The sequence below is a fragment of the Chaetodon auriga genome, chromosome 14 (genome assembly GCF_051107435.1).
Source record: "Chaetodon auriga isolate fChaAug3 chromosome 14, fChaAug3.hap1, whole genome shotgun sequence".
Classification (NCBI taxonomy): domain Eukaryota; kingdom Metazoa; phylum Chordata; class Actinopteri; order Chaetodontiformes; family Chaetodontidae; genus Chaetodon; species Chaetodon auriga.
In genome coordinates this window covers 8,258,772-8,278,539 of record NC_135087.1, presented here as the reverse complement: position 1 = coordinate 8,278,539, position 19,768 = coordinate 8,258,772, and the positions used below count along the sequence as shown (strand labels likewise).

The following is a 19,768-nucleotide window of genomic DNA, read 5'->3' as shown; positions in this document are numbered from 1 at the left end:
GCTTTTGTAAGTGTGATGTTGTGTAGATTTCTTTAAAGAAAAGACACATTTTTCCTGCTGAAATATTTACGTTTCCTCAAGGTGTTTCGTTCTCTAACGGGCCTTTTTCATGGAGGCCACAGCAGGAAAAGCACATGTATAGATAATAAAATCAATAATGGCTGAATTCCATTCAGCTACCTCAGTTTCAGGGTCCTGGTATTGTCACGCTGTCACGACATGCTGGGACACTTGAACAGAGCGCAGCCATCGGTGATGTTATTACAAACACTCGTACAGTACTTTTCCTACAATGACGAGCCAAAGAGTCCGCTGCCTGTTGATCTAACTTTGCGGTCCTCTGGGTAATCTGTCCAGCTTCTATGTGTATAAATGGGGCTGATTCTTGTTTACGTATTTGATGAAGGTCATCTAGACTGAAAGGTCACGTTAAATAAATATGAATAAATGAGACGACTTGTGGGTGTTTTGGGGCTCCATGTTTTGACTCATTCTTAGTCACTGCCTATTTAGCAACAGTACCCGGCATTTTCACGACAATAGGACGGCAAGCAAACCAAACAACGCTGTGACGTCATTGTTTATGTTAAGGCAACCACGCAAAGAAAGGGCATTATTTCTTCAACATAGATCCACTTAGAATAAACCGCAGGGCCTTCTTTAAAGAATTACACTGAAGGAGGTTAAGTTTCTAGGCTGTGTAACGTTTGTTGAATGTGTGCGAAGGCCGGTTTCCCAGAGATGCTTCAGACTGGTCTGTGGTGGCAGGTCTTCAGTGCCTTCCTACCCTCAGGCTGAACTAACAGACACGTTTCCACAGTAACAGTCGGCGACACCTGCTCACCAGAGACACAAAATTACAAAAAAAAGAGGAAAATATGGCTCATAATTTGTGGTTTGCAAACAGTGACGTGGAGCGAGCAACGAGAAGGGGGAAAGTTTTTAGAGACGGCAGCAACGTGGTGGAAATGTACAGCAGAGAGGAGATTTCAGGGGAAGTCCGACCAACGATGAAGCTGCAGCAGCTCAGCTCTGCTTCAGGTCTTCACTACAGGTTTTAATGCTACTGGAGGTTATTTGTGTTGTGACACTCGTGGCTGAATTTTCCCAAAATTCCAGAAACATTTTTGTTTGTAAGAATTCTTAAACCTGCAGCACAAAAGTTTTGACTCCCCCTGCTGGCGGTAAGAGTAATTACACAAACGCAGCTGACGTGTTTGCACCATAAGCTCTATCATAGAAAAGCTGCTGCAGTCTACCAGAGATGGCCTAGAACAAGATTACCCTTTGAAAGATACACCAATGTTATGAAAGGCGCAGTCTTGATCGCCTCCCCCTCATCTCTATTGGCCATTTTTCACAATAAGGCATTACTGATGGACTCCTGCTTCTCCACAAGTCAACACTAGATACAGCACAGATTTAAAGCCAGCGCAGGAACGGCACTAAAGACACCAAATTCACTGTGGTATACTGTGAAATACAGAGACTTTACCTGGCAGTGACAGGCTTAATTAGCATTGTATGTTTAGCAAGAGCTTGAATGTAACGAACGTTCATTTATATGTACAAGTTCCACACTGAAGCTTTAATCTACCCATAATTCATGGCAAATTGGTCCCACTTAAGATGAACGTAGACGTTTATCTGAAGTAGATATCAGCAAAAGTCTGTCTTTATGAAACTGGCTCCAAAAGTCACAAACACACAGCGATGGTAGATGCTAAAAATTAGCTTAACACAGCAGCAGAAGCGACATACAGTCAACACAATGACTCAGTAATGTCAGTCCCTGTCTAAAGTTTGCTAACATGAGCTAGCATTAGCCACCATAAGCTATTGGTCATACCAGATCAAGTATGGCTGTTCTGAATGGATTTCATTGCTTATTCGGTTTTTCATTTTTCGCCCATTGTCTTTTTTTTTTTTGTTCTTGCTGAGCTGTATATCCTTTTCTTCCCTATGCAGGTACATTGTGTGCAGCGTTTAAACTGGAGTCAAGCCTCGTCTTGCTGTAACATTCGTAAACTGTCTTTCTGTTAAGTGAACAGGTGCTGCTGTAACGAGTTTTCACATCATGGATCATTTCATTTGTTTAAACACTCCTCGAGAGAACACTGACACCGGGGGTCAACAGAGGGGCCACCAGACACTGTCCACCCAACACATTAATTATTGGACATTAAGAGATCTTAGGGATTAATTAACTGGGGTCTAGATTGTAGGAATAAGCTAATTAGTGAAAAATAATTATGCTGAATTGGAGCTACAGGAGCCTGCTGCCATCATATCTCAGCTCACAGATGATGATGTCTCAGTCAAACCTGACAAGTCAAAGAGGAAACCATCACAATTCAAAAGGGTACAAAGGAGGTTTGTTTGTGTGTGAAAAAAAAAGAGGATCTGTGTGACACACACACACACACACACACACACACACACACACACACACACAAAGAGACACACAAGAAAAGAAAAAGGCACTTCAGGATGTGGAAACCTTTCCTTTTAGCCTCAGTGACTCAACAGCGTCCTATGGCGAAACCCCGTAAAGCAGAGACCTGAGGCATGGAAAGAAACAGAGTCAGAGTGATTCAGTGAAAGTGGATGGCCCTGACTCCCCTACCCATCACTGGAGGGGGAGAGGCTGAAAAAAGGAGCAGTGAAAGGACGGAAAGAGGGGGAAATGACTGGGCGACTGTGTGGGAAGAGACAGAGAGGAGGGGCTTAGAAAGTATGAACTTGTGTATGATTAAGCTGCAGGAAGCATTAAGAAGGGGAAAAGAGTGCAAACAGGACGCGCTATTCTCCCTCTTTACGCCGTTTCCTGAGGACGAGCAGCCTTATGGCTCCTCCGAGGGCCACTTTTTCCAGCGGGTCGCGCTTTTTCTTACTCCTCCACCCCCGAGAGTTGCCTTCTGAATAAAATCCGGAGCGTTGAGCTTGAACCCGGGCTGTTTTTCCTCTCCCCGCCGTGCGTAATTCCTCTCCTGGATCGAAGAGAAGGCGACATCACCACGACACGAGGACGAGGCACCGAGACAAATAAAACCAACTGGGGGGGAAAATGAAAGCCGTCTTGGATTTCTGCTTGGTTTTCCTCACGCTGCACACCCCCGGCGTGCTGTCCCTGTCCACACGTAAGTTGCACGCAGATGTCCATCGATGCGCAGAGTCGCGGTCTGGGTTTTGGTTTGGCTTTTTGGTCCACTAGGATCAGTTTAATCCATGTGTCACCCAGAGATCTGACTGTAAACAGCAGCGTGTGACACTGTCCTGCTCTGGTATGCGTGATTTTAAAGGTATTACAGTTGGAAAAAATGGATTTTCTACAGAGTATATCACACTTTGGAAAGGTATTAGCCAACAGATAAACTACAAGAATATTATGGGGATATCATATGGAATACATGATTATTCCAGGAGGTTATTATTCAGCGCAAACAGCCCAGATAAACTAGCCTTGATAAGGATATAATTGGAATATTATAGTGATATGAATGTAGGATAAGAAGTGTGTTTTAGAGAGGCATTAGTCAATGCAAACATTACAGAAACATTACAAGCCCTGATAAGAATGTTATAGTGATACCACATGCGATAAAATGACTATTTTGGGATGGTATTAGTCTGTGTAAACATTGCATAAATACCACAAGCCCTAATAATCATATTAAAGTGATATTAAAGAGAATAAAAACACTAAAATGTTACTTTAAATCCATTACAGAGCAGCAGAGATGCAGGCTTTCCATAGGAGGAATAAATCACCATAAAATTATGTAAATCTCACACAGTGATCTTTCATGGGGGAATATTGTATTTGAAATATGCTCCCAATGCAAAATAACTCAACAGATTCTCGCCTGTCACTTGCTTGGATCCGCTGGATTTCTGGACGCATTCGAGAGGGACAAACGCCACTTGACACCTCCTGTTATTGATGTGCTCCTGCAGGAGTATATTGGTTGTATCCCTGCACGGAGAATCATCTCCCAGGAGGCTGAATTTCAACAAGTCAGGCCATAATTCGTTTAACACATGGAGGGCAAGGGGGCTTTACGAACCGCAACAAAACAGTGACATCATTTGCTCGGGTTTTGGAGAATGTTAACCGGCAGCTTAATGCACAGTAACATAAATAAATCAAAGTTATGTCCGCTTCCCCTGTTAAGTGGCTGGATTAGTTTTTATGGTGAGCTCGCTGGCAAAGAGCAGCTCCTCGGGGAGGATCTCCTGTTATTCATCCAGTTTGAAAGGCGCTAATAAAAGAAAGTATACTTTCAGGGGCTTAGAGAAGACAATGGGCCTTGATCAGAAGCTGCCCTGCTGTTTATTACAGGCCCTAATAGGTCATTACTGTTTTATTCACTGTAATGATGGCGGGTGCTTCCCCTTCACTCGGTGCTCTGTGGTTTACAGATGCCACTGATATAAAACAGTTTAAATGTGGAATTTTCTTACTAACCTATAATTAGTTTTTAGTGCGGCTCATAATCCCATAAAGTTTGAGTTTATGCGTCCTGTTAGTGTATAAAGAGGAATTTATCTTGGATGTGATGATTTAACACCAAATATTGCGCTCTAAAACACACAAAGTCCTGAAAACCCAGATTTACGCCTGAAATTAGCTTCCCGTGTCCCATTTCTCAGGCCTGCGCTTGCCCTAATTTGATTTGACATTAGACAAGAGAGTCCCTCCTCTGTCCCTGAGAGGAGCATACATATATATATATATATATGTCTCTCCTTAGATGGTGTTGCATGGCTCATTGTCACTAAATGTTGCGTGACTTCTTCCACTTGGCTTGTCCACACTGGCCCCTCAACATGTCCCACACGTGCGTCCATTGTAGAGCAGACAGAGGAAAGTATAGGTTTCCTGTGAGCTGTTGCATGGATGTAAATTGCTCTGCAGAAAACAGGCGAGCATGTTGTGTAGCTTTGAGGATTGACAGCATGAAGGAAAGTGTCTTCAGACTTAAAATCGGCCATAAATGACATCGGAGAGCTCCTAAATAAAATTACACATTTTCCCTGCTCTTAAATCAACTTGCACAGTAACTCCAGCCTCCGCTATCGCACGGTGAAGCTCGTCCTCTCCAAACAAATAACATTTTACAAGCCATTTCCTCCAGTCAGCATGTCAAGCAGAGACAATAAACAGAGGTAATTGTGTCTATCACTGTAGTGTTTGAGCTGCAAAGACGGGGTGTGAGGGGGCTTCACACCCCGCTGCAGGGCAACGTCCCGTCCTCTGCGCCTGGAGTACATAAACACTGATTGTTATTCAGCCGGATCAGCGTATTATTGGCTAATCACGGCGCCCCTGTCAGTCCGCCGTATCCGGTGACAAAGACAGTGCATGTGTTTGCGTGCGTGCATGGGTGTGTGGAAGTGTTATGTGAACCCTCCAGCCGGGGTTGCGATGTTAATATTGGTGTTCAGTTGCAGCTGATTTGACTTTTACCAAAGGCGGCTCCGTCTTTAAAGGACCACACAGTGTCTGTGAGCGTAAGGTGGCTGGCAGCTGCAGAGACGTGGCCCCGGGCACAGATTTGTAGTGGTCTGACAAAGTGTTGACGCTCTCGCTCGCTCGCTTGCTCGCTGCTCGGTCTTTTCTGCGTAGGCATCGTCTTACTTACATGTTTTCTAAGTGCTGTCTGCTCAGGTGGGCAACACTGAAAATCCCCCAGTCTGAAGAAATAAACTCGCTCTCTACATCTCCTCTGGTGCTTTGTCCACCTGCACTGCCAGCAGATCAAGATGTCTTTTGCAGAGAAACCTCAGAACAAATCTACACAGGCAGCACTCACCACAGACACCGTGAATAAAAGCTTCACAAATATTACTTAGAATATCTGTAAAACTTTAAAGTCCCTCAGAGAAATCAGTATCTCTAACTGTAATTTGTAGGGAAGCACAATATTAGTCAGTAGTTATCAGTAGTGACTGATTAAAGGCTTTAAAATGAAACATTGGTATTCGCCAGAAATTAGCGTTTCTGCACAGATGACAGGGCGATAAAAGAGGCCTTGATTATGTGCATGCGACCTGAGTACGTCTGTGTTGTGGAGGTTTTTTGAAGTATTTGAAAGCTGGTATTTGCAATTATTGCTCAGCGTCGGCCGAGTGAGGAAGAGCCGAATTTCATCCTTCGGCGCAGCAGATTTAACCGCCCGTCTTGTCCCGATGGTTGCGACGAACATGTGAAGAAAAAAGAGAAACAGGCAGCAGCAGAAAATCCTGCCAGCGGTAGTTTTCTTATTTTACTCAGTGACAGTGTACTTTTTGAGAAGCATTGTATTTTATTTTCAGCCGTCACAATAAGTGTCGGTGGATAAAATACACGCGTGTATCTGCAATCAGCCAGAATGAGTTGGGAAATATTCACATATCGAATATCAGCAAAAATCCAATATCATGCATCCCTAACAATTTGTTCTGCGGTTTACTGCTCATGTAGTTTTCATTTAACAGTTGCTGTTATGTATTTAGCAAGTTTGCCAACTGTTAAATAGGATTAAAAACCTAAAACCAGAGAAAAATAAGTTGTCAAAATAAAATCACAAACATAACAAACCAAAAAAAACAAAAGGTTTCTGCATGTTTTAGCCTCCAAATAGTCGTTGCTTAACATTTTTTCAAGCATATCCCAAATTTTTAGATGGGTTTTCAACCTTTTTGCACATTTTACAGTAGTGCTGCATGATGGGTTAGGGTTAGACTAATTTGATGCTAAATCTAGAGTCTCCTCCATAAAGTTGGGGGACTGGTTTCACCTTTACATGTAAAATTGCTTGACCAACCGCCTTCCTCTAATATCCGCTTCCTCCAGATGTAGCAGTCATCTACCCCCAGGACCCCGTCCTCCGCATGGGGTCCAACCTGACCGCCAGCTGCTGGGTCCACTCCGACCTCGGCATCCACGCCAGCTCTCTGTTCTGGACGCTCAACGGCCAGCAGCTGCCCAGCTCCCTGTACAGAGTGCTGAGCCCGACCAACCTCAGCGTGACGCTGGCCGGACTCAACGCCTCCAGGCAAACGTCCGGTGACAACCTGGTCTGTCACAACCACAAGGGCCACATCTTGGCGGGCTCCTGCCTCTACGTTGGGAGTGAGTTGAAGTTCGTCAGCGGTTGTGTGATTTTTCAGCTCGGTTTCATTCATGTAGAGGTCCATGTTTGTTACTCTCTCATGTTATTAGTGTGTTTATTAGTGAGAGGAGCGGAGAGGGAGCGGGGATAAAGGGAAACAACGAGGAAGTAGTGAGCACATTGTATTTTATGTTTGGTTTTCCTGCCTTCAGGCCAGTGAGAGGCCTCCGTGAGTGTGTCGCTGTGTGACCACCTGTGTGGTCCATTACGTGCACAATCACTCATAGGGCCATACTCAGACACATGTTTGTGCCTCTGTACTTTACTTATGAGGACCAGCATTTACATAATCCACTGCCGAGCCCCATTGACAGTGAACTTAACTGGATGATCGTGTCAGTGTGGTACCTAATAATAACAACTCTAAAATAACCTTATTTTCTTCATTTTTACCAGATGGGACCACAGATATCACTCTCATGTCTGTAGGATGATTATGAGGTTGCATTCAGCAGCTAGCTTAGCTTAGCATTACGACTTCCTTTCGTCTTGTCGTCACTGTTTGCCAGCTGAGACTCATGAAGTCAATGTTCCCAGTCCAGAAATAGTCAGGCCCTTAACCTCTAAACACATTTATTTATTTATCTTTTTACAGATTTGATAAAAGAGATATAGTGTGTTGATTAGTGATCTTTGGAGGTGCTGCTAGGCTGTTGGACAGAACCAGGCTAGCTGTTTGCCTCTGTTTACAGTCTTTGTGCTAAGCTAAGCTAACCCTGGCTGCTGGCCTCAGCTACATATTCACTGTGGCGAGTGAAAGTGGTATCAATCTCCTCATCTAACTCTTGGCAGAAAAGCAAATGAGCAGAATAATTAATAAACTGATAATAAGCTGAACATGAAAACCAAGCTCAGACAGGGTGTAAGCAAGCCAGATTATCTAAACCACTTTACCTGGAGGTAAACTTTACAGGAGACAGAAAAACTATGAAGAAACACGTGCTTTAACACACACACACACACACACACACACACACACACACACACACACACACACATACAGACAAGGAGATGCAGTCAGGATCCTAATCTCTGTGCGACGCTGGTGTTGAGCACCCAGTGTTCTGAGAGACGAGGAATGTTGGCAGGGATCCCGAGTCTGACCAAATCAGACAGCATGCACACACACACACACACACACACACACACACACACACACACAGACACGTACCAATTAAGAAAAAACCACCAATTTCTGAGGAACATCCCTAGTGGGTGAATTGCACTCAGGGGGAGGGGGGTGAAGTAATGGCTTGAGGTAACTTGAATGACCCTACATCTTCCCTCCACCTTCTTCCTCCACCTTCTCTCTGTTCTGCTCTCCTGTCTCTCTCTTGGCCCTCGTCTGTCACTCCGTCTGTCCCAGTGCCTCCAGAGAAGCCGGTCAATCTGACCTGCTGGTCCAGGAACACCAAAGACCTGACTTGCAGCTGGGCTCCAGGAGGAAAAGGAGAGACTAACATTAGCACACAGTACACACTCAAGTACAAACTGAGGTATACACACACGCGCGCGCACACACACACACACACACACACACACACACACACACACACACTGCAGCTATGTTTAATTCAGTCATTCAGTTCTCAACTGAATATCGTTTTCTTGAAATTAAACCACTTGAATGGGAAAAGTTCACGTTTTTAACCCCTTTTTCTCAGACTTATAACTCAATCAAGTCAGAACACCCAAACATCAGACACACGCAGCTGGAATTAGTACTTCTTACCCTTTCAAATAGTCTACTGAGTATGATTTTCATCGAGGATAAACATCCATAAATCCATAGAATTTTTTATATTGTTTGAGGGATTTACGCTGTCACTCTATGTTTATGGAACTAGTTTTCGGATGAGGAATAATCGATGGCTGTGAGTGCTGGAGTGTAAACATCCCCAAATCCAATAGAGCAACAGAAATGCTAACATTACCATAAACTCAGATAAAGAAACAGCCGGGACGCTCTTCTACAAAGTGGGGAAACATCACACAGAGGATGGATAATAATGCAGTTAAGGATGTGCTCCTTAATTGGAAGTAACGCTGGTTAGCTGAGCATGCTAACAACCACAGTGTATTCATTTCTTACACTTTTGAGCTTTTGTTTTGGTTTTTGGTTAAGCTTCATAAAAAGACACCGACCGCCAAACCATTCGTATGCAGGGTATCGCCCTTACTGCAGCCCCATGAACATCGCTTTATCCAAAGTTTGTCCAGCTGTGGTTGGGTAGTTGAGGTTCAGCTGATGGCATTTGTGGGTTGTTGCATTTCTGAAAGGGACAATATGTCAAGACATGTATTGGGGTGAATATGCCATAAGCCTGTAATTGAAGGGAGTGACCGAGCAGGAGCAGCCTTGGGTTCGAATGGGTTAAACGTCTAACTTGGTGATCTTATTGCCAAAGTTTCCAGTCAAAATCAACATATTTCATGAGATTTTTTATGATCCTGACATGCCTCAAAAACAAAAAAAAAGGGCTGCAGAAAGTGGAGCTGGAAACAGGATAAAATACCAAATATCTCTTTGGCAGACTTCATTTCAAAATAAGGTCTGCCATGTTAAAATAACAGTGGCGGTTGCCAGAGGGTGAAGCCCTTAAAAAAAGTCAAATTTCATGAGAATTCAAAAAAACAGGTTTTCTTCTGGGAACGATGAATTTTCAGAAATGACTTTCAGATGGGTTATTAGCCCCTTTCACATTTTTTTATTCTGAAATCAGCCGTTTAAAGACGGCGAAAGGGAAATGACTTGACATGCAGTGCCCACAGGTGTGCTGACTGCATGAAGACGCTTCATTAGTGTCAATAAAGAGTTAATAAAACCACAAGCGCCAGATTAACTTTTAACCAGCAGCAGATTACCCAATAAATTCTAAATCACATGCACTAATCAAGGATTTTGATGCAGCACCGAGTAATTTCACTGCTTCCTCCCAGGTGGTACGGTAAGGAGAAGGAGTGTGAGGATTACACTCACTCGCAGCCTTACTCCTGCAGCATCACCCGGGACCTGCACCTCTTCACGCCCTACGAGATCTGGGTGGAGGCCTCCAACCAGCTGGGCCAGGCTACCTCTGATGTCATCACCCTCGACATCCTAGACGTGGGTGAGTGTGGGAAGACGTGAACTTTGACCCGCTTTCCTGAGCTGCTGTGTTTCGTAGAGCTTAGATCCCAGTGTCAGTCAGCCCTCAGGTTACGATCCAGGACAGCGGACACCAGCTTTCAGGCTCGTGGCGCTCAAAGCAGCGTCTACGTGCGACCCCTCATCACACGTTACATTTACGACTTGTGAGCAGTTCAGTCGGTGAGGGAGGGCTCCGCAGTATATGGAATAAATATAAACAACAGTTCGCCTCACTGTCTCAAAACTGCAATATCGCTCATACATTTATGAAATCTGGAAATTACGTTTAAGAACAAAGCGATGCTACAGTTCATGTGTCGAGCAGGGAGGCGATTAGCTTAGCTTAGCATCACGCTTGTAATCAGGGGTTAACAGCCAGACAAACATGAAAATATGCCTTCCAGCACCTCTAAAGCATATGATTTAACATGCTGTATCTTGTTTGTTTAATCCATATAAAAACTTTGGTGTAACAGCGACAATTTGTGGTTTTACGGGGGGTTATGTGCCAGACATTTTCTTGGCCGGCAGCAGTAACTCCCAGTTTTCACGGAGGCAGGCTAGCTGCTTCCAGTCTTTATTCTCAGCTCTTAAATTCTAAACCTCGGAAATCAACATATTTTTGCGCAGCAGCTTCATTGCATTCATGTATTTTAAGCTCTAGTGGAGATATGAAAGCACTCAAAGACACCAAATAAATCTAATAACGAGCTGGAGCGAGCTGAGACAGAATATATATTTATAATACTGTCAGACAGTGTGGAATAAAATGATTTAATAACCTTAGAGGGAAACAAAGGGGGACACTGCGAGTGAAGTGGTTCATTCTTGCTCCCATTTATCGTCTCATCACCCCTCAGATTTATCTCGTGACCCACAGGTTGGGAGATGACTTGAAATGGGCATCCTTGAAATGTTAAAGACGAGCATCACTTCACCTCATAAATTCATCTCTTTAAGTCCCGCAGACAGGACGTTGGCTCGAGTTCTGTGGCTTCTGGCTTTTGGAGAAAGTGGTTCACGAGTACTCATCCAGGCCCGCGCTGATAGGAACTGAGTGGTGTTCCCTTTTAAAGCTTTGTTATGTGGTTCCTTGCATGGCTTAGCGCGGTTTAAGCAAACGGAGCATGCAACAAAACCACATTCTTCTCTTTTCTTATGATCCCCTAAAAAACCCCTCATACACACATGCATGCACGCACCTGGACAGGCGTAGGTGTGTGACGAATGGGAACGCCCTCCCTTTTGATGAGCTCATTTTCTCTTTACTCATGCTCACTGGACACACACGCAGAAGCACACACACGCACAGAAAACACCCGCTAACCCCCTTTTATGTGGCCTTGGAATGTTCCAGGCTGATCCTCGAACCTAATCCTGTCTCCGAGCCGGCTGTAGACCCCCGAGGCCTGAGGAGTTTGGGCTTTTGAGGCTTTAAGACTTGGACCTGAAATAATGCAACCTGATTAGCTTGGAGCTCTTCACCTGGTTCACTCCTAACACGCTCCGAACGGTGTCTGGGAAAACCGTGTAGAGTTTCAGAGGCGAACGCGTCACTGGCGAGGAAACAAGCGTCCATCAAACTGTAATCCCTTTCCGTTCCCTAATGTATGCACACACACACCTGTTTACACACCCCGAGGGCAGGGCAGGGCCTGGTAACAGTATAGACACAGCGAGTTAGGCGGAGCGTGGGCGGTTTCTGGACTTGTGCGTGCGTTTTGTTTCCCTCAGGTTGCCCTGGCCGTTCTTTTCATTCAAGTTTCCACAACAGTAGCAGGTCATAAAACAAGGCAACCACACCTGCGCCGAGCTGCCGTGAGTCACTCGCGTCTACGGTCGTGTCTAATCAGTTTTGAAGGCGAGGCGGAAACACCTACAGTTTTCTCTGCATTCCTCAGTCGCGGGGAACCCTCTGAACCGAGAGACTAGAGGCAACTTGTATTGGTGTCTGACTCTGAGAGGAGGATGTGTTGAGCAATGGCACAACATATGTTCACGATGATTCATCTGCGATCTGTCATGTCTCATTGACTTTTACTGCCAAATGCATGTAATGTGCAGGGACAACACATCAGATGACAATAGCTTTATTCTTCATATCATGTAAGCAGTTTTCTCTGGAGAAGTCAAGAGCGGCTGCGGTCAGGTAATAAAGGATTAACTGCTCTGAAAAAGCATTAATCACGTCAAAGAATATCTTAGTTATCTCTAAATTACAAAAAAAATATCTGAATGTAATTCCTGTAGAGCAAATAAGACAATATTAGGAAACCTGCTCTCAAGCTTTCCAGATTAGTGGTAGTCAATGGTTGTCAAAATGGGAGTGAAAATTAGAAATAAACTGCAAAATAATGTACAGTATATGGATAGTTACTACAAAAAGAGCAGCGTCGTTTCTTTAAATGATGTTCAATTCTTGTATCTTAATTGACAGAAACAAAAATTAAAGAAAAGTGTAGCTTCTTCTTCTTTTTTTTCCCAATCAAAAAGGATTTGAAAGTATTTTTTCCAGACGTGACTCGGCAGTCCCGCTCTCCGAGCCAGATCCAAACATCCACCAATCAGACCTCTTTGTAGCCTGACAGGCGAAAGTTGGGGCGAAGAAATTCTGGGAACCGCTGCTGCTTGTAAAACTAAACCGCTTTGATCGCAAGAATAACGGAAAGCATATCTGGGCTTATCAACTTGTCTCAGCTGAAATATGGTCAGTGAGAAGACTCTGTTTGAAGACATTTTGGCCAGTAAATCAAACTGTAAGTGGAGAAGAAAGGAGGACAAAACGTGGTTATTCCTGTTGAAATGAGAAAACAGCTCGAGATAATGGAAAACTTTTGCTCATCTTGGGGATATTTGGATAAATCATGGTTGCACCGTATATATCAATCCTACTTTGAAATGATTTTTTTCACTAGTTAAACCTAAATAAATAAAAGAATTAAAACATTTTAAAGCCACATATTCATGCAGAAAACTCTCCAAGACAAATACATTGAAGTGCATCGGATACCTGACTGCATATGTCCTGTACTTTAAGTAAAGTTTTACTCTACTAATGTTTTTCCAAGATGGATGCCACTGCATCCCCCATTGGGATCAAACCTTTAAAGTCACCGATGAGTACGAACTGACATGTCTGAAGCAACACGTCGTAGTTCAGAGAGAGTCTCTGGTGACCAGAAATCCTCTAAAACTCTCGTGTCAGCTCCCACTTTTCCCCTCCGCTGAATCTTTCCCATCGTCCTCTTTCCCCCGGGTCGCCTTGTTTGTTTATTAGTCGGGGATGACATTATGAAAAGGAACTGAAGTTGAGATTGAAACGATCTCAAAAGCCCATAAGAGAACGCGAGGAACGTTAAAATAATGGTCTGTCACTGTGTGTTTGTTTGTCGAGAAGATAATCGTTGTCAGATGAAAAAGCCTCTTACGGTCAACTCCTCAGAAACTAAAAGGCACTCGGAGACCACAAGCCTCCGCCAACGCTGAGCAGTCCTTCGCTGTGCTGATGCACATGAAGACATCACAACTACCGCTGCAGGCCTGAATTGACTGGATTTCTTGACCCTGCAAACATAACCCCAAATTGTAGAAAGAAGCCCCTTAGCTACGGATTTTTGGCTAAAAATGATAATCTGGGCCATCTGTCCACCAGAAGTTTATCATTAAGTTCTTGGGATAGAAATCTTCTTGTTAATGGCTGTAATAAATTAGGATATTACCCCAGTTCGTACCTCTCATGAAGTCATTGTTTGTGTATTTGAGTTTTTACCCTGATTATGACGTTATAGTCACGCACACAAGCTACGGAGCATGTTAGCGTCTTTTAGCTCATTGTTTTGGTTTTCAGAGTCATTTCCAGCAGCAGCTGTTTTTAATCCAAAAGGCTCCTATAGAATCTGTACCGGACCTCCTCAGCAGCAAACAGCAGACAGACGATGTTTGCAACTAGCTAAGCAAGTGACAGGAGAGCGGTTGAGACCAAAAACAGAGCTAAAAGGGAGTGAATATTGGACTTATATTCATCAAAGGGTCAGAAACATGACTGAATGATCATGTTGCTCTGTGTGTAAATGAGCAACAGTCTGCTAACATGTTCGCTAAAGACCCCCCTGTCCTGCCTGTATGCACTTACAGGCTGTTTCTGTGGTAGCTGCAGCTTTTAGTTGATTCAGTCAGTTGACAGAAGATAAATGCTCAAAGAGTTTGAGCAAAGACGTATTATATTCATTCTCTGAGCAAAAAAATGCCAAACATTCACTGGTTTCTGCTTCTCCAATGTGAGGATGTGGTGCTTATCTTTGTCATTCATGATGGTAAACTGAACATCTTGAGGTTTTAGACAAAATAAGACGTTTGATGACCTGACTTGGACTGTGGGAAATTCGATTTTTTCACTGTTTTCAGACATTTTAGAGATTGACTCAAGTAACTGATCATAATCAGGAGAATAATCGTGGATGTCAGACTTCATTACAGACCTGTTTGGGTGCATCATGTCTGGGCCTGGCTTAGAAGTGCATGTGATGGGAACAGGGCTGCAACTAAAAATCATTTTATTGATTGATTGATTGATCCTTTGGTCTACATGTACAATACATTTACAGTCAAAAAGGTAAAGATTAAGTTTACTGTCACAGAATACTCAGAACACGAGTCGATATTCATATTCAGGAGTTGATTTTGGCCTGTTTTTCACGTCTCCGTCTCCTCTTCCTCCAGTGACCACGGACCCTCCGTCAGGTGTGACCGTCAGTCGGGTCGGGCAGTTGGAGGACCAGCTGAGCGTTCGCTGGGAGGCCCCGCCCGCTCTCAAAGACTTCCTGTTTCAGGCCAAATACCAGATCCGCTACAGGCTGGAGGACAGCCAAGACTGGAAGGTAAAGGACGAGGACACACGGTTATAAGGACATAAATCTGCTCTCTTTGTCTCTTCCACGCAAACAGATAGATCACTCCAGCACTGTTCCAGCTGTTTCTCATCCTAATGCTGTAATCACCTCTAATCTAGTCTGATTGAGGCCTCCCCTGCCAGGAGGAGAAGTCAGGTTTTGATCAGGGGAGGAAAAACACAGGCCAGAGCCACTGTGTATACCTCGGGTTCAAACTTTTAATGAATGAAAAATACAGTGTAAAACCTTCAGCCGCGCAGATGCTGCTTCCCAGAATTCAGTTGAGTCCTCTGGGTACGAGTGAAGATTCTCCAGTAATTAAGGGGGAATTACACAGATGTAATATAAGCAAGTCTTTGCTCGCAAAGTGGAAAAAGAAAAGAAGGGGAGTGGAGAGAGGCGGCGGTGGGACGAGACCGCTTCGAAGGAGAGCGGAGACTTAAATCCGAGTGGCTTTAAGGGTTTGGTGGTGAAAACAAAACGCTGTTTCCCTCTGAACTGGCCCTCATCATGAGGTCATGCCGAGGAATGGAGGGATACATCTCAGCTGTTAATGTCTTCAATATGGCTGTAAAGACGCTCAGCCATTTGGCTTCCCCACGTCACATCATTAGCCCTCTGATGCCTGTAATTTCCATGTTCTGTTTTCTGTTGTAGTCGTTCTGAACAAGTGTTTACAGACTGAATGCCCGAGAGAAAGTGGGGACTATTAGACAGCGTTATTAGCCGCAGCGCGTGGGCGTTTCTCTCTCTCCTATCTGTCTTTATTTTTTGCTGTCGGAGTACCTGTGCACGCTCCTCTGTGTGTTTCTCAGCATATGCAGTCCTGTAATAAGTAATAGAGAGCAGATTTTTAGCCAGCAGGCATGATTACACCAAAATATTTTCATAAACATGCTGATCAGGAGCCACTAAACAATGTGGTGTGCATGCATGTTTGGGTCTGTACATGGTTTGTGGTTGTGTTCTCTACATCTTGACTCTGCCCTGTGTTTTAGTTTGCGCCCATTGGTATTTAATACTGCGGTCAGACCTCCAGCGCTCAGCTCTTCTGTGTTTGTCTGTTTTTTTTTTTTTTTTTCATGTAGGTGATGGATGACGTTGGGAATCAGACATCTTGCAGACTGGCTGGACTGAGACCTGGAACAGTGTACTTTGTTCAGGTAGGGTTGTGAGAGGTTGTGCAACCCTGATTCCCCAAAAAGACTGTTCAAAAGATAAATAAAACCGAACGTGGAATCGTTTTTGACTTATGCTCAACTGAAAGCAGGACAAAGACAATATATTTAACGCTTCACCTCATTGTCTTAATTGATTTTTGTAAGTGTCAGCTTATTCTGAATTTGATGACAGCAACACTTTTCAATCAAGTTAGTTCAGGGGCGACTAAAGGCTGGGAAAGATGTGGAATGCTCCAGAAACACCTGTTTGGAACATTCCACAGGTAAACAGGTTCACTGGTAACAGGTGAGAGTGTCATGATTGGTATGAAAGAGGCATGCTGGAAAGGCTCAGTCGTTTACGAGCGAGGATGGAGCGAGATTCACCACTTTGTGAACACATGATTGGATGAAGGAGATTACTACATGGGCTCAGGAGCGCTTCGTCGTTTTTTTGGAATCAGGTGGTAAATGCGTTGAAGCGTGTTTCACATTTGTGATCTGTGTTCATCCTGTCATATTTTCTCCAGGTTCGCTGTAACCCCGTGGGCATCTACGGCTCTCGGAAAGCTGGGATCTGGAGCGAGTGGAGCCATCCAACTGCTGCATCCACGCCCCACAGCGGTGAGAACACCTCGTACACACACACCCACAGGGGGAGTAAATTTACTCCGAAGGCATTTTTTTTTTCCTATTGATCTTCTGGAGGTTTCTGGGGACCTTTTGATCCATTTTAAGAGGCAATTTATGCCACTGAAATTTGTTTTATATCATTGTGTAGCGCACATCCCACTTTTCCCTCTCATTGCTGGAGACTGGCAGGCTTTTAGAAGAAGGTGATGATGATGTTTCAACCTTTACTGTTCTTCTAGCCTGTTTTGTATTGCATTGGAAGTTTTGTTTATGGCAGATGTATTTGTTAAATCAAATCAAAAATTACAGCCAAAGCAAATGTGATTATTGCCAAACTGATTATGTAATGTTTTAGTTGCAACACAAATGGCTTTAAAAAGAGCTGACACAAAGATCTAAGAAAGAGACGCAATTGAGCTCTTGTTATTTTCCCGACTGGAGGCTGTGAAGCTGTGGATGCTTGTGGCTGTCGTCTCCGCAGACTTACCGATAAAATGGGAGAATCAAATTTTATCATAACTGATAGGAATGATGGCCACGGCTATGAAAGCAAAGTGTGGGTTGTAAAAAACTTTCCTTAAAGGGTTTCCCAGAACTGCCAATGAAAGCCAGGAATTTTGGCAAAAGTACCACACTGATCAGCCTGAACTTTTCATGTGTCTAACACTGCCACACACATCAAAAATTTAAGTACATTTTTGAAGTACTTGAACATTCACGTTTTATGTGTATTTCATCTCGACTGCATCTCAGGAGGAAATATGGACAATTGTTTTACAGCTAAAGCTACTTTTCACATTAAGGTTTTCCAATAAAAACACATGGAAATCTTACAAGACACATTGTTTAACATTAAACCATTTCCATATTTCTCGGCTGGTTTGGCTTGTGGCCCTTTACGAACAAGCAGTGTCTTTGGCCCCTTTTCACCTCTTAGTCATCTACGAGTTGTTAGCAGTGCCATCAGAGACAGATTTCACCTGTAAACTTCTCAGTTAAAAAACTGTTCAAAGCCCAACAGTCGACTACACTTTGCACAGCAGAACTTTGTTATTTCTCCTGTCCTACCCCACTAACCCTCTCACGACCCTTCAAATTTAGGTTTCGACCTTTGTAGGGGCCCGACCCCCTAGGTTGAGAACCACTGGGCTAACTAAATGCACAAACAGTTGTTAAAACTAGCTACATCTTGACAGCTAGAACAGTAAAATGCGACTTACAATTCAGTGCATCAGTGTTAACAATACAACTGTCATATATAATAATATATCAGCAACAGGGGACTTTTTACCCCAGATCGAGTAATTTTTCTCATGAATGCAGCAATTTTTACTTACTTTACTCTGATAAAACTGGCTCTCTCGCCCTCCTCCTCCTGCAGAGCGCTTGATGTCGGGCTCCTGCGACTCAAAGTCCAGCGGGGACTCCAACTCCACCCTGCGCAGGGAGCTGAAGCAGTTCTTCGGCTGGGTGCGGAAACACGCCTACGGCTGCAGCAGCATGTCCATGAAGCTGTACGACCAGTGGAGAGTGCTGATGCAGAAATCCCACAAAGCTCGCAACCAGGTAGGTAAGCATCACTAATGCAGGGACACACGCATGCATTCAAACCTAATCACAGACACGCGCTGCACAAACGGATACACGCGCAAAGTGAAAACTGTTTCATAAAGCTGGTTTTTAACAGAGTTTGTCTTTTAATTTAGGTTCTCCAAGGGGATAAATCCTAGCACACGCTGCTTTTTCGAGCAGAAAACAAGTCAAAGAAAGAACTGAGTGCGTGTGTCTTTGTCTATGTGTGTGTGAGAGAAAGACAGATTGTATTCTTATATGGGAAAATAAGATGTTTTTGCTCGGGACATTTTTTACGAATACCAGCCGTGGCCGTGAGAGGACATCCAACGAGAAACTGTGGGATTTTCCTCTTTGATTCATCTTTCCCAGCCGACGCCAGCGCCTTTGTTTTGTCTGAAAAGGTGCAACCAGGAGGAACCGAGAAGGTGGACTCGTCACGGACATCCTGGTATTAGAAAGAGGCCATTGGGGCTATTCTGCTTCCTCAAAGGACGTTGTAGCATGAATAACTCTGGCATCAGTAAAGACGTTTGACATGTTTCTGCTCTAAAGGTGAAACAGATTCAAGCATACTAGAAGTGTTGAGCGAGCATCCAAAAGTATTCTGTGGTCTTTTTTTTTTTTTTTTTGTTCCTGTGGATCCAAAGCACCATCTAGTGGCTGCTCAGCATCCATGGACACTCCAAAGCTTTCACTGTGGTCCTGATGTAAAAAGTACCAAATTATCTCTCAGTATTTCTAATTCATGCTTCGTTATGTAAGTGGATAAGTGCCAAACTGGTTCACCCAGCATTCATGTGTTCCTGAGCGACAGTATGTGACTGATGACGTGATGGTGTTTGTGTATGGAGACGTTTTACTGCCTTTATTTTTGTACTGAATCGTACCAGCATATTTAAAACTGTATAAAGTTATGTTTTATTTCTTAAGTTATGTTTAGTTAGTAAAGAAATATCAATGACTGAAGTTGTTTATCTATCTCTGATGTCGTTCTATAAAGATGTTGTCAGAAACACGGGGCTTTGTAAATGAGTTGTGCGACAGTAACAAAGAGGACACGATGATAAACACACCTCTGCTCCTCCTGATATCTCTTACATCCATTTTTTTCCCTTGTTGCTCCACAGAGTGTGACTTACTGCTCAATTCAGCACATTTCCTGCAGAGATTTTGGTCAGATTGTCTAAAATGTTTCCAAACAGCAGTTTATACAGACAAGAAAAA

At 43.7% G+C, this 19,768-nt stretch overlaps 1 protein-coding gene across 1 annotated transcript; it reads left to right on the top strand.

The window, feature by feature from the left end:
* The first annotated feature begins 2,744 nt into the window (after nt 1-2,744).
* On the top strand, nt 2,745-19,632 carry crlf1a (cytokine receptor-like factor 1a). Its single transcript, XM_076748883.1, has 9 exons — nt 2,745-3,140; nt 6,839-7,117; nt 8,524-8,653; nt 10,098-10,267; nt 15,007-15,164; nt 16,265-16,339; nt 16,867-16,960; nt 18,351-18,535; nt 18,676-19,632. Exons 1-9 carry the CDS (start codon nt 3,068-3,070, stop codon nt 18,697-18,699), a joined length of 1,188 nt encoding a protein of 395 aa, XP_076604998.1. The 5' UTR covers nt 2,745-3,067; the 3' UTR covers nt 18,700-19,632.
* Nucleotides 19,633-19,768: the final 136 nt, after the last annotated feature.